Source organism: Xenopus tropicalis, chromosome 7 (genome assembly GCF_000004195.4).
Source record: "Xenopus tropicalis strain Nigerian chromosome 7, UCB_Xtro_10.0, whole genome shotgun sequence".
NCBI classification, from domain to species: Eukaryota; Metazoa; Chordata; class Amphibia; order Anura; family Pipidae; genus Xenopus; species Xenopus tropicalis.
The window spans coordinates 117,883,173-117,895,750 of NC_030683.2; the positions used below are offsets into that span (position 1 = coordinate 117,883,173).

The window sequence follows — 12,578 nt, forward strand, 5'->3', positions numbered from 1 at the left end:
GTACTAATATTCATACCCGCTAGGGGCCAGGCTGGATTAAGTAACTTTCTGTGCCATCAGCCATTTATCTGCTACTTCATATGTTTGGGGGCTGAACTTTTATATACAGTAAAATCCTACAAACAGGACTATGAAGATCTTGCTGGGGGCCACGAAAATGCCTTTGAGAGTCAAATCAAGTTGTGTGCCTATTCTATGCACAAGTTCCTTGGAATCAGTAGCGAACGTCAGTTAACCCTTTAAAGTACTCATTACTTCTTTACCAATAAGAAAGCAGTTTTAGCCTCATGATTGCAGCCAAGCTACAGTAGGAACCATGCCTGTTTATGGGACTTCTGTGCCTGGGGGTATAGCCCCCTATAATTTTTATCTGGGCATATTAAATGCCCTGGTTAATATGGCATTGGTAGCACAGCGGTACAGTCAGCAACCAACCATATTTTGGTTTTAGCCTCCATTACACCCCTTTAGACTTCATTTTAATCAAATAATTCAGGTTTTTTTAATTATTCCCTTTTCTCTGTAATAATAAAACAGTACCTGTACTTGATCCCAACTAAGATATAATTACCCCTTATTGGGGGCAGAACAGCCCTGTTGGGTTTATTTAATGGTTACATGATTCCCTTTTCTCTGTAATAATAAAACAGTACCTGTACTTGATCCCAACTAAGATATAATTACCCCTTATTGGGGGCAGAACAGCCCTATTGGGTTTATTTCATGGTTAAATGATTCCCTTTTCTCTGTAATAATAAAACAGTACCTGTACTTGATCCCAACTAAGATATAATTACCCCTTATTGGGGGCAGAACAGCCCTATTGGGTTTATTTCATGGTTAAATGATTCCCTTTTCTCTGTAATAATAAAACAGTACCTGTACTTGATCCCAACTAAGATATAATTACCCCTTATTGGGGGCAGAACAGCCCTATTGGGTTTATTTCATGGTTAAATGATTCCCTTTTCTCTGTAATAATAAAACAGTACCTGTACTTGATCCCAACTAAGATATAATTACCCCTTATTGGGGGCAGAACAGCCCTGTTGGGTTTATTTAATGGTTACATGATTCCCTTTTCTCTGTAATAATAAAACAGTACCTGTACTTGATCCCAACTAAGATATAATTACCCCTTATTGGGGGCAGAACAGCCCTATTGGGTTTATTTCATGGTTAAATGATTCCCTTTTCTCTGAAATAATAAAACAGTACCTGTACTTGATCCCAACTAAGATATAATTACCCCTTATTGGGGGCAGAACAGCCCTATTGGGTTTATTTCATGGTTAAATGATTCCCTTTTCTCTGTAATAATAAAACAGTACCTGTACTTGATCCCAACTAAGATATAATTACCCCTTATTGGGGGCAGAACAGCCCTATTGGGTTTATTTAATGGTTAAATGATTCCCTTTTCTCTGTAATAATAAAACAGTACCTGTACTTGATCCCAACTAAGATATAATTACCCCTTATTGGGGGCAGAACATTTCCACTGGGTTTAAATACATTTTTTAATGTTTAATAATGTTGTTTTTAGTAGACAAAATATATAGATCCAAGTTATGGATCCAGAAACCTCCATGTCCCATACCTGTTTATTTATACATTAGTATAGTATATTACATTAATACAGTGAGTATATATGAAGTGTTTGTGTGGTGGGGGGGGGGGGCATATAAATGCCCAATTGAGAGGCGCTTTACATAGAGCAAAGTGCCCAGTCTTATGAAGCCCGGGAAGCTACAAGGTATAGTCAAACAAATCCTACTGCTATAGTTGAAGATAGATAACGCAATAGAATAACCCAAGCGCTAAATAGGATTATGAAATGTACCCGAATAACAATTAGAAGTGGACCAGTCCGGGCAATCGATGCCCCCCTCCGCACTGAGCAAGGTGCGCCAGTCTCCCTGAGAGATCCACCTGCCATTGGATGAAAGCGCCAATGAAGGGACTGGGGGGCGTGGCTTCGCTTCTAGTCTGACTATAAGAAGTCGAGATTCAACGGACAAACAGTGAAAAGTTTAAAGGGCTGGTTTAGTTATTCGCTCCCTGAGGCACCGAGACACCAAAGCAATGGAGGGAAGGCTGTTATGCTGTGAGTCAGTGACAGAGCTGAGGGCCCGGGCGGACCCAGTGCTGATGCAGAGCCGGGTGCTGATGAAGCTGTTGGCGCTAGAGGAGCGCTACATCCCGTCTGCCTCATACTTCCGCTGTGTGCAGCGCGATATCCAGCCCTACATGCGTCACATGCTCACCTGCTGGATGCTGGAGGTACGTAGGGGCAGAATGGTGCCATCTCTATGGGCATTAGCTTTCCCTCTGCCCCATATAGATCACATGACTTTATTACTTGTTTGTGATGCCTTCATGTCCGTCTGTATATTCTAAGGCTCTATAGCAGAATAATCACATTTACATTATACCCAGGGTGCCTAAACTGCTGCAGATGGAATTCTGGGAGTTGTAGTTCGGCTGCAGATTGTGACCTGCCTGAGTTCTATCATTCAGCGGAATGATATGTGCCGGGTCTTTGCTGCAGGGATCAAAAATAGTTCCCAGTACAATAAAAAGAGAGAACTTTTAATAACCCCTGAAAGTTGTTTAAATACGACATTAGGGATGTAGGGTTCTGAGAAAGGCTCCCTAATAATTAGTAAGGAGTTTGGGGCAAGTTTGTACTATTTCAGCAACTCCGAGCAACCAATCAGATCCTTTCTTTCATTGTAAGGGCAAAGGAGTTGGTCAATTCTAGAAAACTCTTTGAGGATTCATTCAGTATCTGAATGATTATATATAATATAGTGACTAAAGTATCTGCAATTGTAAAAGTCCAAGTGCTTTTATACAGGTCATGGGGATTTTACAACAGGGGGTACTTTATTTATTATAATATACAAGTTTTAGTGAGTCATGTGATAGAAATGACATCACTAAGCTCTGATTATAACTGATGACATCACTAAGCACCATTTATAAGGATATAATTTACAGCTCTTGTGTTATATAAGCCCCCTTTATAAGGATATACATTACAGTTTGGTCCCATAGGGAAATGACCAAACTATTATTAATAAAAAAATATCTATATATCTATAGATATATAGATAGATGTATAGATACATAGATATATATATATAATCTATATATCCCTATCTCTGCAGAAAGTTAGGAATGTTCTATATTGCAGGTAATGAAGGTGGGGAATCAAGCAGCGCCGAGGGCTGTTATGTGACACCCAGGGGCCCAACTGCCAGCATCTCTAGAATGAAAGCCTCTCAGACCCTCTCTCTCCTGGAGGAGGTCACTTTATATGGGAACAGTTGGGCAGAAAGCTGATAATCACCTTTTCTTGAATAGGCGAACCCATTGGAACAGTATGATAATAGCTCAGATAGGGATAAAGGGACCCGGACAGACACAAAAGACTAAATAGGGGGCAGGGAAAATAAGAACTAATTACTAGTTGTGACTTACAACATAAAGGTAAAGTAATACCAGAAGACAAGCTTGCCTTTATATTGGTACCAGGGAAATTCCCATATGCCAGACGCACAGATCTCCTTGCTGGGATTTCCAGTTACACCAGTATGTGCTCCTTCCTCAGGTGTGTGAAGACCAGAAGTGCGGAGAAGAGGTGTTTCCCCTGGCTGTGAACTGCCTGGACCGGTACTTGTCCCTGGTGCCAGTAGAGAAGAGACACCTTCAGCTTCTGGGCGCGACGTGCCTCTTTCTTGCCTCCAAACTGAGGGAATCAAAGCCCATGACTGCCGAGAGTCTCTGCATGTACTCAGACCACTGTTTCACTGACAAAGAACTGCTGGTAAGTGTCCAACTACAGCTCCCAGCATCCTTAGTTATTGATTTTCAGCAAATAGCATGGAACAGGGAAGGGCCTGTTTATTGAAATGGGTGTTAAATCATGCTGCTGCCAACCACAACCCAGTGGTATTGCCCTTGTAGTGATGGGGGGCATCTTAGCCTAATAAAAGGCTTCAGTACCTGAGAGGCAGGATCCATTCCAGATAGTGTTGGACTGGGTCTTCTAGAGCCCACCAGAGAACACGGCACCCTGGGCCCGCAGCAGTTGGATATGGATAATGCCAGATATTATAGGTTTCTATAGAGGCCCATGGTGGAAATAAGGCTGATGGGGGTTCACATAGTCTAAAGCTGAGTAGCGTCTGGGCTTGATCCTGGTTCCAAAACTCTTATGCGCTACAATGTGCCAGTCACATTACAGGGACTAAGTTTGCACTGTTATTCTATAGGCAATGGAGCTGTTGGTGCTGAACAAGCTGAAGTGGGACTTAGAAGTGGTGACACCCCGCGAGTACCTACCGCACTTCCTGGAACTGCTAAATATCCCCGCAGAGAAGAGGCCTCAGGTCAGGAAGCACAGCGAGACCTTCATCGCTCTGTGCACCACAGGTACGTGCCTGCAGGCCGAGTTATATATACTCATGTACCTTATATATACTCATGTATTATAAGGGATAATGTACCCCCTACTGTAAATTATAAGGATTTTAGAAGTCACTGAGGGGTTCTGTAACCAAATAAAGACCAAGTAGGCACTGGATTTTCCTTTTACCCCCATTGATCATACTGTTCCTCTCGTTCCTTGCAGACTGTACATTCATTGCACTACCCCCTTCCATGGTGGCTGCAGCCAGTGTAGCCGCAGCAGTGACCGGCCTCCAGCTTCAGAGTCCAGGACCGAGCTATTCCAGCCTGGCATCCATAAACCTGCTTGCCCACGCCATCCACTGTGACCCGGTAAGGTGGCATTTGTGTATTCCAGCTATATTTAATGTAACTGCAACATTCAGCAGGCACATCGGCCCAGCACCCTATGATGCTTGCCTAGGGTGGCACAGGGCATAGATTGGTGTGACTTTTATACCTACCTGAGCCCCCCCCCCCCCCCAACCTACATGTAATAGAACCTTCCCGTCTCTTCTGTTGCAGAGTCTTCTCAGAGCGTGCCAGGAGCAGATTGAGATCTCACTGGAATCCAGTGTGCAGCGGGCACAGAGAAACAGGGTCTCTGAGTCCAAATCTGTGGATGAGCCCGAGAGATCCAGCACCCCGACCGACGTGCAGGACATAGACCTATAATGGCCGCCCATCAGTCTGTACCCATTCCTACTGGAGGCCTCGATAGTCTCCAACTGACAAAGTTGCCTTTTCAGTATAAACCTTCTGTGCCAAGACCGTGGTCTGGGTGCCACCCAGTCTGTGCCACTAAGCAGGGTACAAAGCACTTTCCTGTCACGCTCCCTAGTGGCTGCACAAAAGGTGCTTAACTATAGTGACGCCATGTTTTACTACACTCAGTCCTGATACGGAGGGCCTATAGAGTCAGCAATGGCGACCAGCAGAGACAAATGAGTTGGTTACTGTTAATTTATTGTTTATTTATTATTATTTTCATTTATTTAATAAGTATTGTGTTTATTATTATTATTATTTCTGCCATTTTTTCCTTATTGTGTTTCTTGTTTATTTAAGTTTATCTAAGTTTATTTAATTGCACTGCAGGGGGAATATTCTTCCTTTGCTTTCAGGGAATATGAATGACTGCAGACAATACAGTGTTAATGAGTCTGATGCTACATATAAACATAGGTTGCTCCATAAATGTGTAAGATAAGGGTATAACTTGGGGTTGTGATTGGACAGGAAAACAACTGCTCTACAAGATTCAAGTTTTGTTGCTGATTTGAGGCACAAAGTCCTAAACCACAGCAATGGGAGTCAGAATTTGATCCCAGCAGCAGATACCAAGCTGTGGCCCCTAGTTACTGTATGTGGCATTTGCAAGCAGCCCTCCTACAAAGCAGGGAAATCTCTGCCCCCTGCTGGTTGACCCCAGTTCTGCATATGAGAGTAAAGAGCCTCCACCGGACCCTTGCTTTCTTAGACTGACTCCCTCTGGGAGCCTCACTGTATGATTTCATTGAATTAACTTTATTTTCATTCCAACCTGCTTTCTGATTGGTTCCCCATCCCTAATGCAGGTACAATATGCAGGTTTTTGTTCTGGTTTTGTTCTAACGTATAATTTATTTGGCTTGTTTTGCTCTGGTTGGTAGTTGAGACACATTTGTCCGTATGTTACGATGAAAGTTTCTATTTTTGCACTTTATAAAGAAAATGTCTTAGCATCTATTTTATTGAGGTTTGTGTGAGTCTTCTAAATAAATGTTGAATGCAAATGAGATGCCGGCTCTTCTTTCTTTGTATCTTTGGTGACCTCCATATGGGCACAGCAGTGACCCCCCCCCCCCCCCCCAGTACTTGTACTAGCACATCCCAAGCACTTTCTACAGGTATAGGATCCCTTATCCGGAAACTAGTTATCCAGAAAGGCCATCTCCCATAGACTCCATTATAAGCAAATAATTCTAATTTTTAAACATTCCCTTTTCTCTGTAATAATAAAACGGTACCTGTACTTGATCCCAACTAAGATATAATTACCCCTTATTGGGGGCAGAACAGCCCTATTGGGTTTATTTCATGGTTAAATGATTCCCTTTTCTCTGTAATAATAAAACAGTACCTGTACTTGATCCCAACTAAGATATAATTACCCCTTATTGGGGGCAGAACAGCCCTATTGGGTTTATTTCATGGTTAAATGATTCCCTTTTCTCTGTAATAATAAAACAGTACCTGTACTTGATCCCAACTAAGATATAATTACTCCTATTGGGTTTAAATTTTTTTTTTTAGTGAACTTTAGGTATGGAGATCCAAATTCTTCAGGAAAGCCCCAGGTCCTGAGCATTCTGGATAACAGGTCCCATACCTGTACTAGAAATTAATGCTCTATTAAGGACCACACATTGCCTACACCAGGGATCCCCAAAAGTAAAAAGTGCTGTTGTGCCACAACCATGAAAAAGTTTTTTTCTTGGGGAATGCCGCATGTGATTGGCTATTAGGTAGCCCCATGTGACTGCTGGCCTGCAGGAGGCTCTGCTTGGAGTAAAACTGTGTCTCTGTGCTTTCAAAACTTGTCTCGAAGCCAGAAATGTAAAAATGGGCACCTACTTTGAGGCCACTGGGAGCAACATCAAAGGGGGGTTATGAGCAACATGGTGTTTAGGAGACACTGGTTGGGGAGCACCTCTTCCCCTATAGTTATGCCCCTGGGCCCACTTCTTCCCCTATAGTTATGCCCCTGGGCCCACCTCTTCCCCCTATAGTCACGCCCCTGGGCCCACCTCTTCCCCCTATAGTCACGCCCCTGGGCCCACCTGTTCCCCTATAGTTACCCCCCGGGCCCACCTGTTCCCCTATAGTTACGCCCCCGGGCCCACCAGTTCCCCTATAATCACGCCCCCGGGCCCACCTCTTCCCCTATAATCACGCTCCCCCAGGCCCACCTCTTCCCCTATAATCACGCCCCCGGGCCCACCTCTTCCCCCTATAATCATGCCACTGGCCCAGTAGATATTCAAGATATTTCTAAAGATCACACCAAGACACAGTAAATTTGTCACAATTTTTTAAACATTTTGTCAGCACATCATTCATACAGAGCCTGATAATTTCTTTCTTTTTTTTCCGTTGCAAGATTTGGGGGGTGGGCGGGGGGGGGAAATAAAAAGTACAAAAAAAGAAGGAAACGAACAAATAAAAAAATAATAACCATCCCTCATCCACCCCACAAAAATAAAACCTACGTCTTTTTGCCACAATCTCACCTTGCAACGGGTTTTCTTTTTTAAAAGTTTTTTTTAAGAAATATTTTATATCATGCACAAAAAAAAAAATATTTTGGGGGGGGGGAAACATTCCAAGTAGATTTACACATTATCCACACGACATAATAAGATATACATGTAAATACAGCATTTATCATACAATTGGCGGCACCCCCGGCCCTGCAGAACGGGGCGACATTCCACAAAAATAAAACCAAAAATGACTGCGAGAATCGGCGCTTCCTCCTCTCCTTATAGTTTGTCTGCGTTTGTACAGGCCCAACGCCTGCGTCCCAATGGGGTTTGGGGAGGGGTGGGGGGACACGAGAAGGCAGCACCCATAGAACCAGCGCTACCTAAGGACCCTTATTGCACAGGGGGCAAAATGAACTCTGAAAGCAGAAGGAGAGGTATTTGACGCGGCAATGAGAATGGAGGATATCGGCTACGGATTCTGTGCATCTCGCTTCAGTCTTTTAATGACAATTAAAGGCCCAATTTGAGCTAATGTGAACAAATATTCTCTTAATAACTCTGCCATAGGCGAATAAAAACATAAATATATATATATATATTCTTCCTGGTGTCACGTTAGGATAGATTAACACTGCGGTTGAATCCATGAAGAACCTGCGATATTACCCATCAGCAAAGGATGGATGTGAGTCTATATATACACACATATATATATAGGGACTCACACTCACTTACACACACACACACTTATATACATACATTGGGTAAGACCAAAAGCACGGGGTAGGGACAGACCGACGGACAAACGACTGACCAATGTAAGGCATTACAGCACAGATTCCTTAATACACTTGGAGGCTTCACATGGAAATGAAAGAAACCTGGTCACTAGAAATGTCCCTCCGTGCCGCAAAGGGCAGAGATTGGGCAGAACGAGACCAGAAAGCTGCCCATTTCATGCCAGGGCCATGCCAGAGGGAAAGGATAGAGATGGTTTGGCAGTCAGTGCCGCTGCCATATTGTTCCCAAATCAGCCTGCTTCTTATGAGAAATATATAGCTGGATAAACCCTATAGGGAGCAATGAGAAACTAATGCCTATGGTGTGAAACGCGCTGGGAGAATATGGTATATTTTGATTCCACAAGTATTTGTTCTTTGAAATATAAAGAATGATAACATTTAGATAAGTAAACCTTAATAAAGCTGAATATAAAATTGCTCTTTTGCAATCTACATTATTTTTTCAGTTTGAGAGTGATTCAAGTTTATATTAACTGCCAATATCATGAATTTTGTACCAACAGCACCACCTGCTGGTCAGTTCCTGTAACTGTACAGACAGAGAGATATACCTTCAGAAGGGAAACAGAGAAGGGTTCTGATGTTGCTCTGCTCAGAAAAGAGATCAGAAGCCTCACATGCCCTTTCCCATCTCCTCCCTGAGCAGAGCAACATCAGAACCCTTCTCTGTTTCCCTTCTGAAGGGATATCTCTCTGTCTGTACAGTTACAGGAACTGACCAGCAGGTGGCGCTGTTGTTACACAATTCATTATATTGATGGTTACAGGGGCAGGCCAAGCCGACCGGGCGCCCTAGGCAACCCGGTCGGCCAACTCCGCCCACCTCCCCGCCCCCCAAACGGCCCAAAGCACAGGAGGCGGTGCGCGGGGCGATTCGATCGGTCATTGCCTCCGCGGCGGAGGCAATGACAAAGTAGCGCTAGGGGTAGGCAGGAGAGGCTCCTGTCTGGCGCCCCTCAATCGTTGCGCCCTAGGCAGCTGCCTCCTCTGCCTACCCCTAGTTCCGGCCCTGGATGGTTAATAAACACATTCATTTATTTAAGGTTAACTTATCCTTTAAAGCAATACCCCAGAAAAGTGCCTTTCAAAATATAAGTAACTACACAGAAGCCAAAAAGTGACAGAAAGGTTATGGTATGTAAATGCACTGCCCCCCCAGCTGGTGTTGAACTACAACTCTGGAACCCGCAGAATGCAATGGCTGGAACACATACAAACTCAAGGGCTGCCGGTTGAAAAAATCTGATGCAAATAGTAAAAGGTAATCAGTTATAATGAAATAATGTCAATTGGCCAAGGATATTTCCACCCCGAGGGGCCCTCTTTACACATGTAGGAACTGTGACTCCTCCTCACTCCCTAAACAAGGAAAGCAAACATCACTGGTTATGTTGCCCATAGCAACCAATCAGATCTTTGCTTGTTTTCTAACTAGTATGTGACTGTTCAAATCCAATTGCTGATTGGCTGCTATGGGCAACATCACTTGACATGTTTGTCTCCAGCGTTAATAAATACTGTATATCCTTAAATGTTCAAAGCTGAAAGTACCAACCGCTATACATATTACTCGGATGTTGGTCAGGATTGTCAGCTCAACATACATGCTCTGAAAATTATATGTCATTGGTACCTAAATGGGCAACATGAAGCTAGGGCACCAAGTGGCTTTCCCTGGCACAATACCCAGGTGGCCTTTGGGGTTCCAGAGTGCCCCTTTGGCTGAGCTACAGGGCTAGTGCTTGTCAGACCCAGTAGCCTGGCCCACTGCTTAATTCAGCCCAATGGAATTTCTCTCTAGAAATCATGATTTTGCCTTAAATGATTGTGACCTTGGAAGCAGCCCGCGGTGCCTAAATTACGCTTCCACAAACCGCGCAAAATGATTAACTGTATCTGCTGTGGGTTCCACTGTGCTCCCTAAATTGCTCCTCAAAAAAGAAGAAAAGTTAAAATCACTAAGGGATGGGGGAGGCAATTTGCAGCACAGGGGTCGCCCAATCAGACAATAATCCACTAATTTGAAACCTCGCCCATTGTCTGTACCCGTAGGTTTATGGGCAGCTTTACCCTATACTCCTGCCTTAACTCTAAGGGGTTTGTTTGGGCCCATTTAAGGCTCTTCTACTTATTGCTATCTTACAGTTGTGGTTAGTTTAGCATAGATCTGTCGGTTCTTAGCAACTTTTCAACTGGTCTTCATTTTTTATTTCTTGTAGCTTATTATTAGGTAAATGCCCCCCTTACTTCTTTAGTTGAAATACTGCAGCTAGACAGACAGACACACTGAAAGATAAAAGGGGGTTTATTTCATGTATATATACAGCTCCTGCATAGGTTCGGTCAGGCAGTCCTGTGCCCAACCCGAACCTGCAACCCGACCTGCACCTACAACCCCACTATGCCCCCCTACCCAAACTGGCCTGCAATAAGGTTAACTTACCTTCTGGCCTGGGACCCACAGAAACGGAAGTGAGTTCATTGTGGACCGACATTGCTCCCGAGATGGATTATTCAGGTAAGGGGAAAGAATTATCTGTATTGTCAGGGGAAAATGAGGGGGGGGGGGAGGTTCACTCCAGTACTTTACCAGTTACCCATGCAGGTTACCCATGGACTACCCACAAGGTCAGAGAATTGGGGACTTTCTGCCTGAAACCCAACAACTTTGCGTTGGTACCCAACCGAGTTTGGACCCAGGCCTTGCTGACCCTTGGCACCACTAAAAGTGCCATTGAGCCACACCACTTGCCCAATGATGATACTGCTAAAGCCTCAGTGCCCTTATTACCTACTCCTGATGAATGGTGGATATGTTTATTATATGTACAACTGATTTAAAAAGATCATGAAAACCCAGTATTAGAGCACTGGCACCATGTTTATATACAGTATGATCCCAATTGCTTATGGTGATGGAAAATTCTGCAAAAGTTGATGAAATATGTTCAAACATGCATTCATCTAAATTTTCACTTAACCAAGCAATGGTTTAAGAATCTTGTTAAGGTATAGTGGCCAACATCAGCGCTGGTCCAACATTGGCCACTCAGAGGCCATTACTATTATGCAATTTGCCTATTCAGTCTATTCAGCCAATACCATTTGTCCAATCACAATCTGTATGGAACTGGTAAGACTAAAGCTGGTCATATATGCCCAGTCTAGATCAGTCTGGTTGGCCAATTTCAATCATATTGCTGGACTAGACATGTAGGGAAGGTCAGGGGTGCCAATTGGACCTGGGACAAAAAAATTGGCTGGAACAATAGGGAGGTGGCCAAACAGCTGGATATGTGGCTTTATCAGCCACTTTGGTTCTACACGCATGGGGCAAAATTAACCACAGATCTGGTTATTTGAAGATCAGGCCGGGGCTGATATTACAAATTTACCGGCAATATACTAGTCCCTGGCCCTGATCAGCCTCTGAAACACTCCTGTCTCACTCCAAATCCCTCTCCCAGCTCGTCCCTCTACCCTGCACTACTCACTAAGTTCACTATCTATGGCCGGTGATGTCACACCCCACCGCCATTGCGTCATGACCCCGCTCATGATGTCATCAGCCCGTCCTCTTGTTGACATGCCCCACCCTAGTCTGTATTATAAGCTACAAATGGTAGCACCCATACACCATTGCACCCTAGGCCCGTGCCTTTCCTGCCTGCCTCTAGTTCCTGCCCTGATATATATTTATCTCTGCAAGAGACAGAAATCACTCATAACCCACAATACCTACTGTAGGAGCAGTAAGTGATTTTTTTTTGACCAATGAAGTAACAAAGTTACACCCCTGAAGAAAAACACCCCCCAGACTCTGACAGCAGTGAGGCCTGTCAAATCATTGGCAGAGGGAGGGCTAACGAATAACTGCTTATATGAATGCCAGCCAATAACAAACACAGAATATTAGCCCAGCCAATAGCTGAGGGACTATACGGCAATGTCTATTTGGTGACCAGCAGATTACTGCCCTGGCATGAAGGGGGCATCTTTACCTACAATTTAGTGCAAATTAAACGGGTTGCTGTTTAACGCTTTCTCTCTGTATCATCATCATCATCTGATA

General features: G+C 43.9%; 1 protein-coding gene across 1 annotated transcript; it reads left to right on the forward strand.

Moving 5' to 3' along the window:
- Nucleotides 1–2,041: 2,041 nt before the first annotated feature.
- ccndx (cyclin Dx) lies at nt 2,042–6,233 on the forward strand. The gene is made up of 5 exons (NM_001016108.2): nt 2,042–2,283; nt 3,617–3,832; nt 4,281–4,440; nt 4,640–4,788; nt 4,981–6,233. Exons 1-5 carry the CDS (start codon nt 2,086–2,088, stop codon nt 5,128–5,130), a joined length of 873 nt encoding a protein of 290 aa, NP_001016108.1. The 5' UTR covers nt 2,042–2,085; the 3' UTR covers nt 5,131–6,233.
- Nucleotides 6,234–12,578: the final 6,345 nt, after the last annotated feature.

What these genes read in the sequence shown, in the direction of transcription:
- ccndx (NM_001016108.2), top strand. Translation starts at nt 2,086, where the DNA reads ATGGAGGGAAGGCTGTTATGCTGTGAGTCAGTGACAGAGCTGAGGGCC. An exon ending in TCACCTGCTGGATGCTGGAG is followed by an intron (nt 2,284 to 3,616) that starts GTACGTAGGGGC and finishes CTCCTTCCTCAG; the next exon opens with GTGTGTGAAGACCAGAAGTG. An exon ending in TCACTGACAAAGAACTGCTG is followed by an intron (nt 3,833 to 4,280) that starts GTAAGTGTCCAA and finishes GTTATTCTATAG; the next exon opens with GCAATGGAGCTGTTGGTGCT.